General features: G+C 33.7%; 2 protein-coding genes across 3 annotated transcripts; one reads left to right on the forward strand and one right to left on the reverse strand.

Annotated features, from left to right (window-relative positions):
* On the forward strand, nt 473–6671 carry LOC109328272 (cellulose synthase A catalytic subunit 7 [UDP-forming]-like). Its single transcript, XM_019561664.1, has 13 exons — nt 473–679; nt 890–1085; nt 1187–1386; nt 1766–1865; nt 2043–2157; nt 2278–2544; nt 3115–3460; nt 3562–3825; nt 3926–4138; nt 4249–4459; nt 4741–4937; nt 5230–5583; nt 5864–6671. Exons 1-13 carry the CDS (start codon nt 605–607, stop codon nt 6443–6445), a joined length of 3120 nt encoding a protein of 1039 aa, XP_019417209.1. The 5' UTR covers nt 473–604; the 3' UTR covers nt 6446–6671.
* On the reverse strand, nt 8144–12328 carry LOC109328255 (AUGMIN subunit 8-like). 2 transcript variants are annotated; one of them, XM_019561636.1, is made up of 7 exons: nt 11933–12328; nt 10322–11821; nt 10080–10205; nt 9428–9544; nt 9258–9347; nt 9023–9130; nt 8144–8481 (listed from the first exon to the last, which is right to left on the reverse strand). In XM_019561636.1, the coding sequence occupies exons 2-7, from the start codon at nt 11660–11662 to the stop codon at nt 8416–8418; spliced, it is 1848 nt and encodes a 615-aa protein (XP_019417181.1). In that variant the 5' UTR covers nt 11663–11821; nt 11933–12328; the 3' UTR covers nt 8144–8415. The 2 variants fall into 2 exon arrangements, with proteins under 2 accessions (XP_019417181.1, XP_019417182.1); XM_019561637.1 differs by having other exon boundaries at nt 10086–10205; nt 11933–12327.

The raw sequence follows: 17829 nt of genomic DNA on the forward strand, positions 1-17829 counted from the left end.
TTAGTTATTGTAGTAACTTCTAGTTCAATAAACATCTAATACATGTCATTAACAACACATCATTAACATGTTGTAAAAAGTTTCAGAGTGTAATATTTATGAATTGTAAATACATCATCTATCATTTGTTTGCATTACTTTTTTGAAGAGTCAATGACAAATGAAATTGAATGATACATGATGGACTCGCAGTGTATAAAATTTTTACATTATCGATGTATATATTTTTTTTTCCTACAAAAGTTTAGTACTAGAACATAGGCTTGATTTTGAAGGCTTGTAATAGTTGGAATATTGAATTGAAAGAGAAAGGAAGGAAGGAAGAGCAAGATTTACACCAACATAGGTGGTTGAAAGAAAAATACACTTGGCTTAGCTTAGCTTTAAGGCAATGGAGACACTGCAACGAACACCATCCATCACTCTTATGTGGACACATATGACATTAGGTGTGGAGTGTGAACACACACAAACCCCTTCAAACAAACTGCACCAATCTTCCTTCTTAAAATACAACCCTTTTTCATCTCTCAACCTCACCATATATCACACACCCTTGTGTTGTTTTTGATATTGCATTATCATATTCAACAAGTTACCAGCAATGGAAGCCAGTGCTGGACTTGTTGCTGGCTCTCACAACCGAAATGAGCTTGTAGTCATTCATGGACATGAAGAGGTAATGAAAGAAAGCTAAAAATGTAGTTCAGTTCACGAGACTGCTACTTAGTGGGTCTGAGGAGGGTATATGTATACAGTCTTGCTTGTGAGGCTGTTTCCGGGATATGAAAGAAAGCTACTAGAACAAGAATATAGACATGTTTTGTGTTTGTTTTCACTTTTTTATCAAATAGTTTATTAATAAGACTATTTTGTGGTTTTCTTGCAGCACAAGCCATTGAAGAACTTGGATGGCCAGGTTTGCGAGATTTGTGGCGATGGTGTGGGACTCACAGTGGATGGAGACTTGTTTGTGGCCTGTAATGAGTGTGGTTTTCCGGTGTGTCGGCCGTGCTATGAATACGAAAGGAGAGAAGGGAGCCAGCTTTGCCCACAGTGCAAAACTAGATACAAGCGTCTCAAAGGTAAGCATGTGTTTGAGTGTTTTAAATTATGGTTGTGGTAATGATTGCGGTTATTGCGATTGCGGTCATTGCAGCCACTGATATGGTCTCTGTTTGTTCAGGGAGCCCACGGGTTCAGGGAGATGAAGAAGAAGAGGGTGTGGATGATATTGAGCATGAATTTAAAATTGATGACCAAATGAACAAGCATGGCTATGTTGCAGAAGCCATGCTACATGGAAAAATGAGCTATGGAAGAGGTCCTGAAGATGATGAGCATTCCCAATTTCCACCTGTTATTTCTGGTGGTCGTTCTAGGCCTGTAAGATTCAAAACATTTTCACTCCAATTCATTGTTTTAAGTTGTAATCGCGATTGTCGTCATGGTTGCGATTACTGCGATAGTTATCATTATGATATGGTTTGTGGCCGCTGTGATGTAAATTATTTTCTGATTAATTTTATTTTGAATTTCATGTGGTCTGTTGTGGTTCATGCAGCCCAAATGTGGTTGCGCTATGGTCTGATGCGACCATATTATTATGATTTGGTGTCACATTGTAATTGCATTGTGGTAGTCACTGCAATATTGCGACCACATCACATTATGCGGTCCGCAATTTGAATCATTAGTCCAGTTTATACTCTCAGAACTTGTTTTTTACATTCAATAGAACTAAACTTTTCATGTATAAATTCAGGTGAGTGGAGAGATATCAGTAGCTTCTCATGGCTATGGGGACCAGGTGTTATCTTCCTCGATGCATAAACGCGTGCATCCGTATCCGATGTCTGAACCAGGTACGATGTAGTCTAGTCTGTTCTCTAGAGATTCAATGAAATTGATTGAACAATTTGCAATCCCTCTTTCATTAGTCAGAACCTTTGGCACTTGAATACAACCTTGAAATGTTTTTCTTAGTCTATTTCACATGATGAAATATATCTACAATTTGTGACATGATATGATCAATATAGGAAGTGCAAGATGGGATGAAAAGAAAGATGATGAATGGAAAGACAGAATGGATGAGTGGAAATTGCAGCAGGGAAATTTGGGACCGGAACCTGATGAAGATCCAGATGCAGCCATGTATGCTGCAATCAATAAATTTTCATGCAGTTCTTGATAATTAACTAAAACTATATATTAGTGATGATATATAGTTCTGAACTGATATTTTGTTTACAATGTAATTGTATAATGCTACAGGTTTGATGAAGCAAGACAACCACTGTCCAGGAAAGTTCCAATAGCATCTAGCAAAGTCAATCCATATAGGATGGTGATTGTTGCGCGGCTTGTGATTCTCGCTTTCTTCTTCCGATACAGAATTTTGAACCCGGTACATGATGCAATGGGGCTATGGCTAACCTCTATTGTATGTGAAATCTGGTTTGCTTTTTCATGGATTCTTGATCAGTTTCCTAAATGGTTTCCCATCGAACGAGAGACCTACCTTGACCGTCTTTCCATCAGGTAAAGGTTTCACTTGGCATAGTTCCTGCAAAAGCACAACATGTGTTCAAAGGGTTAATTTGATTTAAGAGTAATTAGGAGGCAAAAGAAAAGAGAAAAACATTCTTTATTCTAATTTTTTACACAATTTGGGTAGTGTCACGAAATGTCTTAAACAGAGCGACTAGGTTGTAACTCGGCTAGTAATAATTCTTTGGTGCAACTTAGAATTGTTGCAACCCGCATAAACAACAACAACAACATAAGTCACAGAAACCAGTTTATATACATATTAAGGCTTTTGGCCAACATCCTTAAACTCTTCAAATGCTACATCAAAGGAGATTATACCTTAATGTAACATTTTATATCATTTCTGATCAGCTTCTTATTTATGACAACTGAGGCCAATCAAGGATGCTCCAATTGATTACATTTGACTGATCTAAACAGAAGTAAAATGGTTTTTTTTTTAAGTCATGCAAGTAGGTGTGTACAAAATTATAATGGGTTTTTATAGTGTCATTTTGCTGATAATGGTTGGATTCCAATGTTTAAAGTTCTATAACTGACTGAAATGTTGTTTTTCAGGTTTGAGCGCGAAGACGAACCCAATATGCTTGCTCCTGTGGATGTATTTGTTAGTACTGTGGATCCCATGAAGGAACCTCCTTTGGTTACAGCAAACACAGTTCTCTCAATCTTGGCCATGGATTACCCTGTTGAAAAGATATCATGCTACATATCTGATGATGGAGCTTCAATGTGCACATTTGAATCCCTATCAGAAACTGCAGAGTTTGCTAGGAAATGGGTACCATTTTGTAAGAAATTTTCTATAGAACCTAGAGCACCTGAGATGTACTTCTCTGAGAAGGTTGACTATCTAAAGGACAAGGTGCAACCCACCTTCGTTAAGGAGCGTCGAGCTATGAAGGTTTGTATTAAGTCTACCATAATGCTAAATATTTACTTACAAATCTAAAACTATGAAATTAGTTTAGACCATTATTTCATTGTTTATTTGGTGCTTGACAGAGAGAATATGAAGAGTTTAAGGTTAGGATCAATGCACTAGTTGCAAAAGCTCAAAAGGTTCCCGAAGGAGGGTGGATCATGCAGGATGGGACACCATGGCCAGGGAACAACACCAAGGATCATCCTGGCATGATTCAAGTATTTCTTGGTACCAGTGGAGGTCTTGATACTGAAGGAAACCAGCTTCCTCGCCTCGTTTATGTTTCACGAGAGAAAAGGCCTGGTTTTCAACACCACAAGAAAGCTGGTGCAATGAATGCTCTGGTAGAATTTTTAGGCAGCTTTTGTTACTTGCATCATATTCATTCACTTTCTATGAATCACAAATATTTGAATCTAACAATGTAATTGCTGCGGTTTCCAGGTTCGTGTGTCTGCTGTCCTCACAAATGCTCCTTTCATGTTGAACTTGGATTGTGATCATTATGTCAATAACAGCAAGGCTGTCAGGGAGGCCATGTGCTTCTTGATGGACCCACAAACTGGGAAGAAGATCTGCTATGTCCAGTTTCCTCAGAGATTCGATGGCATTGATACACACGATCGTTATGCCAACAGGAATACAGTTTTCTTTGATGTGAGATAGTGCAAGAAATTCAGCATCAGCGTTATTTTTGAATCTGATTTTCTTTTAGTATTGTAAGCATAATATTTGATTACTCTCTCCTTCCTACTGCGTTTTTGCAGATTAACATGAAGGGTCTAGATGGTATTCAGGGTCCAGTATATGTTGGCACAGGTTGTTGTTTCAGGAGGCAAGCTTTATACGGATATAATCCTCCCAAGGGTCCCAAGCGTCCAAAAATGGTAAGCTGTGACTGCTGCCCATGTTTTGGAAGCCGCAAGAAGCTTAAGCACGCAAAGAGTGACGCAAATGGAGAGGCTGCAAGTCTAAAAGGTTCTCATTTTATCTTTTAATCATTCTTTCTTGGCCCCGAGGTTGATCTTTAGCACAACGGTAAGGTTGTTGCCTTGTAACTTGGAGGTCACAGGTTCAGATCCTAAAATCAGCAACTCTGCCTACATGGGCAAAGCGCCAAATGTTTAGCCTCCATAGACTCCAGTAGATGGAGCCTCATGCACTGAACTGTTTTTTTAGTTTTTATTTGCCCGAACTTAAGCCAAATTGATTTCCATTTTAGCTATTCTAAATCGTCTGTCTATTTTGTCTAAAAATAGGAATGGATGATGACAAAGAGATGCTGATGTCTCATATGAATTTTGAGAAGAAATTTGGGCAGTCATCCATCTTTGTGACTTCAACCTTGATGGAAGAGGGCGGTGTACCTCCTTCCTCAAGTCCAGCAGGCCTGCTTAAAGAAGCCATTCATGTAATCAGCTGTGGGTATGAAGACAAAACTGAATGGGGACTAGAGGTACATCAACAACACCTGCCTTACATAGCGTTTGGTAGATATGTCGGAACATGATAAAGAAAAACATACGAATTTTGTTTTTTGTGTTCGGTGTATTCCATAAACAGAAAAATTATGATAAAAGACTACAAAGTAGAATGTTTTGTTTCCACCCAATGAGATGGAACCGAAGAGAACCAAACTTAACATTATGTTCTGTCGATGCACGAAATGCTACCTTAAAACTCCTTGATATCTTTGGTTATAATTAAGACAATTGGCTCATACATGCTTATGCTTTCCCAATGTGCAGCTTGGTTGGATCTATGGATCTATCACAGAGGATATTCTAACAGGATTTAAGATGCACTGCCGCGGTTGGAGGTCCATTTACTGCAATCCAAAGAGAGCTGCATTCAAGGGTACTGCTCCTATCAACTTGTCAGATCGACTCAACCAGGTTCTTCGATGGGCCCTTGGTTCCATTGAGATCTTCTTCAGTCACCATAGCCCTTTATGGTATGGCTACAAGGAAGGGAAGCTAAAATGGCTCGAGAGATTTGCCTATGCAAACACAACTGTCTACCCCTTCACCTCCATAGCTCTAGTTGCCTATTGCATTCTTCCTGCAGTTTGCTTGCTTACAGACAAATTCATCATGCCACCGGTAACAAAAAAATTCTATTCCATTTCTAATATGAATTGATCTATACATGACATGCTCTTTTGCTTATGAAACTATGGCATGCCACATTTCATAATATCCATCAAAATAGGATATGATGTGAATGCTAATCATCTTTCTTATGCAGTAGGACTAAACCTTTTAATCCATCAACCCATTATCACTAAAAATGCTAGTTTCTCCAATCCTTATTCAATGTGTTAATAGAATAATATCATGCATCTTTGCTCATATAGCATTTTTTTGCTTGGTAATGATCCAGATAAGCACTTTTGCTGGCTTGTACTTTATTGCTCTCTTCTCTTCGATCATGGCAACGGGCATTCTTGAGTTGAAATGGAGTGGAGTGAGCATTGAGGAGTGGTGGAGAAATGAACAATTCTGGGTCATTGGTGGTGTATCAGCACATCTTTTTGCTGTTGTACAAGGTCTTCTCAAGGTCTTAGCAGGAATAGACACAAACTTCACTGTTACATCGAAGGCAACAGACGATGAAGACTTCGGAGAACTATACGCATTTAAATGGACAACTCTCCTAATTCCTCCAACAACTATCTTAATCATCAACATTGTCGGCGTTGTTGCTGGTGTCTCAGATGCTATAAACAATGGTTACCAATCATGGGGGCCTCTATTTGGAAAGCTCTTCTTTTCCTTTTGGGTCATTGTTCATCTTTATCCATTCCTTAAAGGTTTGATGGGTAGGCAAAACCGAACACCGACCATTGTAGTTATATGGTCAGTGCTATTGGCTTCTATTTTCTCCTTGCTATGGGTAAGAATTGATCCATTTGTGATGAAGACTAAGGGACCTGATACAAAGCTATGTGGAATCAATTGCTGAAGTAATGGTTTCACTAGATTTTATGTAGTGATGATGCACAAGGATGAATAAGGAAAGAGTGAAAATTTTGTGTAGTACAAATGCAGTGTTCTAAGTTTTGTAAATGTTCTGAAAGTGACATCTTGGTTACTATATTTTGGCTCAAACTGCCCAAGGATTGTTGTAGTAAATCAGAATCAAGGTTCTATGACTTTATCTATTCATTCACCGTTGCATGATTAGTATATTGATAATGTTTCATCATTATTCATTGGAATCTTGCTCAAGGTGTCTAATTCCATAGCATAGATAAAAAAGATTTAATTATGATACATGTTTAGAGTAACTGTTTTCTACACTATCAACATATTTTACTTCTAGAGTAAACTACATCAAAAGTTACATAGATGCATGCATAATATATAATATTATTGATTGATAGTGTAAACTTAGGGTAGAGATGGAAATGTAAAACACTAATTGTAAAAGAAAATACTATTTATATTTTAGACTAAACATTAATGGTTTGCAATTTCAACATTTATACTATTTAGTTGCTTCAAGTGTCCAAAGACCAAACTATAAACAGTTTAAATGATGAGAGAATCGAGAATAATGTAGACAGCTTCACCAAAACTTAGTTTTCTTAATAAATGTAAAGTCAACATTAGGAAATAATAGATTTAAGAATTAGGAAATAATTTATTTAATAAGTTTTTTAGATTTTTAACACTAACTTCACAATTTTGCCTTCTTAACTAATGCTGCAATATTTAGCCAAAACCTTATTAAAAGTAAAAATACCTTAATATCTTAATATTAGACATAGGTTATTGGGATCATTGCTATTGGACTATAAAAGATCAACATATTTCAAGAAATTACTTCCATGGGATCAAGTTCTTTTGTTCTCACAGCACATAAATTCTAGCTCCACACTTTCTATCACATGGGGTTTTAAAATGTGGTCACTGGTCCAAAAATTTGTACTATGCTATGCTTGCATAGTACACAACTAAATGCTGAATCCCCCAGTATATATTGAGTATTGACCATAGCATGGAAATTTCATCTAGCTTCTCTAGAAAGAATGTTGAAGGTGGAGTCTCAAATTTGGTCATTTGGAAATGGTTAAGAAAATAGATTAAGGCCATTGATTTTTAGCATGATCTGCTATTCTGCATGCACATAGCTGCATTTGGAAATTTGGTTATTTCTTTTTTCCATTTTGTGATAATTAGTACATGGGTTAGTGCACTCTCATTTTTGGTTCCACCAAGGGAAAAAGAATAAGAAATTGGCATGCTAAAGTTGTAAATAATAATTCTGTTTATATTGGGAGGGGTACTCTTTAATTATATTATATTACATGGAATAAACCAGCCTGTGTATAACATTAGCCATACTGGATATGATCAAGTTACAATGTGTTTGGTGAATATAATCAAAGCTAGAGTAAATATCCACTCAAATCCTTCAAAAAAAAATTAGTGTAACAATTTGACCTTAAAAAAAAAATCAATGTAGTACTCAAAAAATGTGAATGTAAGTCAAAATAGTCTCTATCAAGAAGCATAAAAAATGCTAAAGAGACTGATTTGACCAATTTAATATTTTTGGGACCATTTTAGGTTTTTTAATTTTTTAGGAACCAAATTGGTACACGTTAACATTTTAAGGGATCAAAATAGGTATGTACTATAAAAGCAGGGCATAAAATTGGATGGATGTCAATACTTTCCTCCATTGCTTTTCATTTTCTTTTCTTTTGCCTAATACAATATTACAAGTGGAACCACTAGTATTGAAGTGAAAAAGATGGGTGATCAAACAATATTGGTTCCATAATATTTAAGGGGGAAAACCTTTTTGAAAATTTACAATGGTAAAGAACCAGATGGATATTAGATACCAATAGTGTATGGCTGAAGCCGCAGGTTGTGCGCTTAGCGGCGGGTCAGGTTCACGAGTGTTTAAATTTCCAAAATCGGCTACTTACTTCTCCCTGAAGTCTGCTTGAGTTGCATGAGATGCGTCCGAATGCTACTTTCCTCTGCCTGTTTTTGCCAAAAATAATTAGAAACCAGCACAAGGACGATGGTGTTCATAAAGTAATGTTTTATTCTACTTATGCATTTATTTAAGAAAAACGATTTGACAGAAATATATGGCCTTTCAAACTGTGTATGGGAGTGATCAAGCAGTGTGAAATATAATATCTCTTGACAGAACAACAATAGCAACCAGCCTTTTGAAACGGGTAGGTCGGCTACATGGATCAAATCAGAAAGAAACATCTCCAGATTGTGATGTAAGAAACAAGGGAACAAAATATGAAGATAATTGATAAAGATATAAAAACTGCACATGTACTTCGGTACTGAGCTTATCTTAAAAACCGTAACGGTCGTAATTTATAACAATGACAAACAATATAAGGAAAGAGGAAGGAGAGATAGATTTCAGCCAGGCCACTAAATCCCTAAGCCCTGAGAAATGAGAGAGAGATTTATTTCCTACTAATATTTGTAGGCGACATAATCTTGAGATATTCGTTGTGCACAATTTATGTTGTTAAACATATATGATGACTCTCACCTGCATAGCTGCTACTGAAGCCAGTATCACTTCAGATTCATCAAGCATGGCCTTTTCCTGTGCTACTACAACAGCAACTTCAGAAATTAAACTATTCACACCCTCCACCTATCAGACACAAAAATAACTATTAGGTGACGACGCAATTTTATAGAAACCTTAATTATTATATTGTTCATCGTCGATGTTGATGTATACTATACATAGCAGAAGAACTCTAGAACAACCAACTCACCCGTGAGAGCAAAGAGCAGATTGCAGACCCCATTGCTTTCATGACATCAACAGCTTGACATATAACAACCTTCAAATGCTCAATATCTGCCTGTAAAAGTTCAAACACAGCAATGAAGTTCGTGTCTTCTCCGGTTATCAAATAAAAAAGACACCTAATAACATTCATACCGTTGCCCGTCCGGTTAGTGGAAGGCGAAGAGTGCTTGCCTCCAAGTCTTGTTCAGCCCCAGAAAGGGCATCAACATGATCTCTTTCAAGTACAGCCCAATCATCAAGGTAGGCCATCTGCTTTTAGTCAAAAAGGCCTCGAGTTTAAAAAATGTATCACCACGTGTTGAAAATTGAAGCAATCAACAAAGGAAAGCAAATAGCAACATAACACATTTCTAGCAAGTGAAATTAGAGCCTTAACTTTGAAGAATATTTCACGAAACACGAGTATTCAATCAAAAATGCTACCCCCCCTTAAAAACTAGTACTCCCTTTACTCGAAAGTCCAACTTGAACAACAGAATCATAAGCCTTTAACTTTGAATTACTTGAATCCCTTACATAAAACATAAAATGGATGACCTAAATAAAGACCTAGGAAATGAAACTTTCCAATTTAAAGGGCCAATCTCTTGTAGTGTATATTTAGCGTTAACCAAGGGTATCCCTTACTCTATGGGTTAGGAACTAATCTCTTTCGGGGTACATGGTTGTCGCTGGCAGAAAGTGTTGCTCCTTACAATGTATATTTGAATCACTTATAAACTCTGTAGTAACTATCTTAAAAGAAAACTGGCATATAAATAATATAGTCCAGAGAAGTTAGAACAATTACTTGATCATTTAAAACAGAATTCAACTTAAGCTCAAGCTCCAGCTGCTGGAGATTTATCCTCTTCCTAATGACAGAGTCCCACAGGGACAAAGTAGAGTTCCATACATTATATAGAGTTTTCTGCACACAGGTTCATGTAATAATGATGTCGTAAATGATCTGATATATAATAATTATATAGGCATAAAAACTACATCAAAAAGACTTTTCCGGTATGAAAAGATAGTAAGAAATACCTCTACAATTGCAGTTTGGATGTTACGTACAGCCTCAGCTCTCGCATTGGCAAATCTCCATTGCAAGTTTCTGTTGTAGAGAAGTCGTAATTGGTGAGCATCTTCCATGTAGGCTGCACCCTTTTTCCTTTTTTTCAAATCAGCAACAAAGCTGAGCACTGAAATTGAATTGTTGGATTGAGTGGTCGAACTGGTTGGCCTTATTCGAGACGGACTAACCCCTCTAGAAGGAGGAGTTGATGGCCTTGATCTATATGGACTTGAACCTCTTGATAGCACTGAGGCCTTACTAGGGGAGGATGGATGTAATCCGGAAGCCAAATAGGACTGATATCTAACTCCTGCAAATGTTAATCCTGCTTTCTCCGATGGAGTTGCAGGAGCAGATTTCTGAGGTCTTAATACCGGTACCGAACATTCATCAAAAGGTTTCCCCTCACTTCCTTTTCTACCACTTCCAACAAGTGATAATAGTCGTACACTATCACTAGAAGCCCTTTGCAAGGGTCTACTTGCTTCTTCTGATGAAGACAATCTTCTCAATGAAGACAAACCAATTCCAGGAGCTGAAGCATTCCCCATTCTGTTATTACCAAAATCAACACTTCTATTTAATGAACAACTAGACATCTTACTACCTATCCTACTCGGCCATCGATGTTGATCAATTAATCTCGGAGACAAAACATCACCTGGTTTAGAATTCTCAGATTGATCAGCCCCATTCTTCCCTTTAAGAGGACTCCGCTTTCTCTCCGGTGTAGGTTTTCTTAATCTCGGACTCTCAGGCCTGTGTGCTACATTCGAAGGCGGCCGCAGAGTTCGATCAGAAGCACTACTAACCGGCTTCTCCTTCTTGCTAACAGGTATGGAAATGCTATCAGACTGGAAGGAAACACTCAAACTTCTCATTGTGGAAGGCCATAAACCATCTGCAGCCTGCAACCGGCTACCCGATCCCCTTCTCGATGACAACTTGACATCAACAGATGACTCATTGACATGTGTAGAAGGTCTAGGAGTCGTCGGCGAAGGAGGAGTCGAAGGCCTCGTCCGTCCTGCAGACAGAGCTCTCTTAGGCAACAACAACTGGGATGATGATGATGATGTAGATGCAAGTGTTGTTGTTCTTGTGAGGTTGGGTGAAGGGCATCTCCTAGGACTAGATGGAGTGGCTTGTGTAGGTGACTTGTACCTAGAACTAACTTCCCTTGTCCTACAAATCCTTGTGTTGATGGTGGCTGCATTGTTTTTTTCTGACAAAGCCAATGGTGCTCTTGATCTTGGACTTTCCACAGTTTTGTGTTTCCCTAATACTTTCTCTGATTTACATACATCCATATACTCTAAAATCTATCCCAATTACACCACATTGGTATCAAGTATAAACTTTCATATAACTAAACCAAATTTAGCACCATTTTCAATCATTCAATCATGTGTCCTAAATGAACTTCTCCAAAATTATCCACAAAGTAGATCCTTTTCTGTGCAGTAAATCTACACATAGCTTAAAAATCAGATACAACATAGTCTAAGAAGAGTGAAATAAATAACAATAATAAAGAAATACATGGAAAATGAAAAGTAAGAAAAATGAATAAAGCTTACATCTTTATAGAGACCCAGATCTGTTTGAGAATGAATTTGAGAAATAGAATCAGTAAATTCAAAAGGGTATGTTTTTTTCATGAAATAAAGCTCAAATCCAAAGAGATCATGAGAGAGGAAGAAGTAGAGAGAGAAGATAAACAACATTTGATGTAAACTCACGGTAACTGTTTCTACGTGCATTAAAAGTTTATATTAACATTAAAATTAACATTAGAAGTGGGTTATGGTTTTATAACTGATCAAACTAAAAAGGAATCAAAATGCAGTTGCAAAATTGGGATAGTAATGGAGGGTGTAGGATAAGAGAGAAGGGGTGCGTAGGTTAAGGTGTTGTTAATTGTTACTACTTTGGGTTTTGTTTCTTTCATGGGAGTGTTGTTTGTTGCATTCTAGCAATGTTAACAAACTCAATTCACAACAGCTTTTCTATCAAACTCATACCAAAACTAAATATTGATGGAGTGTAATTTGTATATTATTTTCGTAAAGATTTATATATTATCAATATATTTTTTATATTTATTTAAATTATTTTTTGAAGAGTTAATAATTATTAAATATGAATGATGTATGATATAATAATAATATATAAAATTTATAGAGTAAATATATTTATCTTTTTCTCATTGCTTTTATATTCTATACCAATGCTAGTATATAAAGTCAAATTAGGTGATGAGAAAAAAACATGTAAAGAAATCTTAAAAGTTTTATATATTACTATTTTTGTTGTCCTTGATATTTGAGAAAAGAATATATGTATTGATATATTGACATATTATTATCCATTATTTATATTAAATCATCATTGATTCTTAAATGATGTATGAATTGTATATAAATATTTACATTAACAGTATATAGATATTACACTCTTAATATAGTTTTTAATTTGCATAACAAAAATAATATTTTCAATAACATTTGAAAGAAAAACTAGGGTGTTAAGATTTGTAAACTTACTTTACAATTGTTAATTTGCAAGAAGAACCCTCCACCCATGTTCCACATATCAAGTAACCATTTCATTTCCTATTGTTCCTCTCTCCTCAAATGTATATGACTACCAATTACAAGTAAATTAACTCTCATGTGGTGATTTTTAGTTTAATTATGTTAATTACTCTTCTACTTTTAAAAGACTATATTCATCTCTTCACAAAATAGATTAATGTAATTACATGCATCCCCTTGAGAATACAAATAAGTTATATATGATTTGAGTTTAAAGTTGCATGAAATTATGTATAATGATGTAGATTTAGCTTTTCAATAAAATTTAACCATTTTGTTGCTTATCTTAGGGTTGAGAATAATAAAACTCTATTATTATTATTGCAAAAGAGAAAGGTTCCTTAAAGAAACAAACACATCATTTAAATCAATGTTGTTGTGGGCTTTTATTAAGATGAACTCTCGGTTATTATTAATCACCATGGAATAGTAAGTAGTATGTGTTTATTTATGCTATACTATATGGTTTTCTTCAAAGTTATTATAATTTATTACCAAAAATATTATTAGTGTAGTATTGTAAAGTTTTATTAGATCTCATTATGACTAAAAAATTAATAATGTGATTTATATGAATAATGTTTATTGGGAAAGTAGTCATATACCCAAAATGAATTAGTTTTTTGCTCATAAAATAAAGATATATCCTTAATAATACTAAACACATTTCTTAATTTAATCTAAGGTTGATATAGCAGGTGGCATTGTTCTCGGGGAGATAGTAAAAGACATGGAGGTCCATGTGCATGGATGATCATTGTCCATCCCCATAAAACTATTACTATTTTTATATCATTTATGATTATAAGATGTTTCCTAGTAACATTTATTATTTTTTACATTCATTGCAAGATGAATTTAATTGATGCCTTTTCAAAATAAATATAATGAATTCATATATGTTTAATTGTTAAGGATACACAACGAATATTAATCTAATAATGTAAGGTTTCAGTAGATCACAAAATATTATATTAATTCATATGTCAATAATTCAATATATGTGAACAACACTTGTTTATAGAGATAATCACACACCTAAAAGGTATTGGATAAAATTGTAAGGATATTACATATTCACATTTTAAACTTTGTAAAAAAATAAGGAATTATTCACCCTTGACAATAAATTGTATAGAAAATTTCCATTATTTAGTAGATAGATAGAATAGATCCATATTTAATTATATTATATGCTTTAATAAAACTATGCTGGAATAAAATGATGTATTAATAACAAAAGTAAATAAGAAATTTGGAATACATATTAAATCATATTTTGATAAGAAATGTCAAATAAAAATTTCAAGTGGATTCATATGTATGTGCTAATAGTGTAAGTATTTTTATATTGTCAGTAAATTATTTATATGTTAATCATTATTGATTCTCAAACAATAATAATATAAATCGATGGTGATAATGTACTTACATTTTAAAAAACTTTAACACTTATAGTATATAGATTTTAAAGAAGTTGTTTATTTATCCATCCATGTTTTTGTAAAATTAATTATCTATTCATACATCTATCAGACTCAGTGATATTTTGTTTTATTTTGAAAGATGGAATAAAAGTTGTTTATAATTTATATTGAGAACATGGATCCGTGATGACACGAGTTCATGTCTCTTACTGAAGACACGTTCAGTGTTACTGTGTTCAATGTATGTCAAACAATTTCACAAAATTCTTTCAATCTCTTTCTTATTTTCCTCATTTTTTAATCATCAACTATGTTCATGATTTCGTACTACCCATAAAATCAAAAGGTTTTATTAACAAAAAAGTCGAATAATTAATTAATGAACAAAATGATGGTAAATAACTGGATTCTTTAAGGTTGAGCATAATAATATGGATTCAAATTATACAAACAAAGTTTATTATAATTAAAATAATAATAATAACTAGTTTATTATACAAACAAAGTTCAATTCTCTAAAAAATAAGTTTAATTGTAAAGTTATAAAGATTAAGTATTAAGCACAAATGTTAGAGTTCAAATTATGATAGTGTTCTCCCCCTCCCCTTTGAAGAAAAAAAAATTGGTTGTCGGTTATAAAAATAAAATTATTAGTTTTTAGCTATTGAGAATATCTTTAATACATACAAAAAAAAAATTAATTAAAGGCGCTATTATTTACTGTCCTTAAAGCTTAAAGTTTAAAAAATTAAAGTATTATCTCATAATCGTTAAATGTTTAATTTCTGAAGGTTAACTTTATATTTTATTTTATTTAAATAACAAAACCCATTTATTAATAATTAAAAGGACATACTAGGAAAGGGATTCAATTGACAATGGAGGGTAGAAGTAAGGACAGTTGTTTTGGCGCCACCTACTTTTGATTTGTCTTTTAGTCTTTAAAAAGTCATTATTAATTTCATACTTATTTTATATTATTAATCGTCAAAACTAATTATTAATATTGAAAGGGTAAGATGACAATTGACAATCCATAATCTACCACAACTTGTTGCAAATGACAAAGAAAATGAGAAAATAATGGGTACACATATAATATTTGTATATATTATTATTTTATCATTTATTGTTAAAATTTAATATTATTAACTAAATATAATTATTATAAATGAATGGTTGATAATATATTGATTGTGTATAAATTTTTATACCGATAGTGTATAGATATTAAAATATGTTTTTCTCTTACTTTTTGTGTCACCTTGCTTTTAGTCTTTGTGTTTTTTTTTTATTTTAAATATTTAGTCTTCAGTTTTAAAAAAGTAAAACACATACTACATTTTTTTGTCCCTACATTTATGATTATCAATGATTTTAGCATTCACCTTAACAAGGACATTGAAAAATGAATACCAATTGGAAATGGACGGACTTTACATTTATGGGTAATGATATGATGTATTTATCACTTTACTAGGTTCTATTTATTATTTACTAGGAATTAGGAAGAGGTATAAATGAAATAGGTAGATTTTAATCTTCTTTGTTAATTTTTCTGTGATTCTTCCTACTCAATTTAGTTAATATTATTTGCTAATCTTTTGGTATTTTAATTAAGTGTCACAAAAAGGACTATCGATAGATTATATTACCGATATTGATAGATAAGTTGAGATGAATGTTAGTCCTTAAACGAAATATCTACGAAGTTGATGACTAAATATGTCCCAAACCAATCTTTCCATCTACTTTCTCTCACATCTCTAGTATGTATGAGTTACTTTCCTACCATTGATTTTATGGATTTCATTCTATCTTACTTTCATGTAAGCTTTAACTTTAGGAGGGATTTAAAATATATAAAAAATTCTCAATTCCTGGGTATAACATTTAAGTATTAGTGTAAATATTTATAAATATTTATTATGTTATTCATCATTCATTTATATTATTTTTATTTAAGAATAAAAAATAGAGTAAAAGACTATTATACTATTGTGTATACATATTTTTCTTTTATCTATTTCACATCTGAAAGTATTTTAGAATATTTTATCTTCTAAAAAATATTTTAATCGTATCACTTAGGAATTATTTTATTTACATATATTCTTCACCTATTTAAAATTCAACTTATCAATATACTACAAGGTCGTCTTTTTTTTGTAAGCAGAGTTTTGGAATGAGGGAAAAATTATAAAACTATTAAGATTTAAACTTAGATACTCATATTTTATGTCTCAAATTCTATCTAGGATGACAATAAAAACCGAACCCGTGAATCCCGCCCGAACCGAACCCGAATTTAATAGGAAAACCCGATGTGATTGGGTTCAGGTTTTATCCGGGTTTAAATTTCGGGTTCGGGTTTGGTATAACAAATACCCTAACCCGAACCCGCCCCGAAGTAAGGTAATTCAATTTAAAATTGAAATTTCTATCATTTGCCAATTGTTTTTAATTTTTAATTTTACTTTACATACTATTGAATCTTCAAACATAAAAGAAATGAAATAATGCAAGAGAAAAGATAAATGTTAAGAGAAAAATTACACAAAAATAATATCATATTTTCCTTAATATTTTATCATTTTCGGGGTTTTTTCGGGTTTGGGTCACCCGAAACCCGACGGGTTCAGTGATAGTATTTTTATTTTCAACCCCGTTGAGTTTGGGTTCAGTTTTGAATTTCGGGTTCGAGTTTGGGTATGTGCAAACCCGACCCGCCCCGTTGCCATTCCTATCTACCAAGTAGGCCACCTCTTATAGGTTGGGAGTTGTCTTTTGTTATCAACGGTCGATTTAAACATTCTCATATTACTATTACTAGGGGTGGCAATATGGGCCAGCCCGGCCCAGTCTGGCCCGCCTTTGGCCTGTCAGAATATGGGCTGGCCCGGCCCAACCCTTATTATTAAAAGGGCTCAAAATGTCAGCCCGACCCATATTTGGTAGGGTTGGCATGCCGGCGGGCTGACCCGTTTTGTTTTTTTAAAACACATATTAAAAACTTTTAGACAAAATAAATAATTTAAACCATTCATAAATGTCTTTTAAAACAAAAAATCACAAACAAAAGACACAATCTCATAATAACATATTACATTAGTAAAAAACTTTAAATTCTAAACAATAAACCACCATAGTCTTAAACTTTTAGACTCCTAGTTCATAACAGAGCTTATAATTTATATATATATATATATTACTCAATTTAATTTGAAGTCGACTACGTTAAAAATATAAATTGAAACTCAGTCGAATTCAATTAATTTTCCAAAATGAATCAAAATCAGTAGTTCTATTTGAGTTTCCAATTTTCTATTTCAATTAATTAAATGTTTAAACTTGATTCAAACACCCCTAATTGTCAGTGAAACTCCACCTTCTCATAACAAGCACAATAATTGGATAAGAGTGAAGATAATAGATAACTACATAATGAGATAT

Source organism: Lupinus angustifolius, chromosome LG15 (genome assembly GCF_001865875.1).
Source record: "Lupinus angustifolius cultivar Tanjil chromosome LG15, LupAngTanjil_v1.0, whole genome shotgun sequence".
NCBI lineage: Eukaryota > Viridiplantae > Streptophyta > Magnoliopsida > Fabales > Fabaceae > Lupinus > Lupinus angustifolius.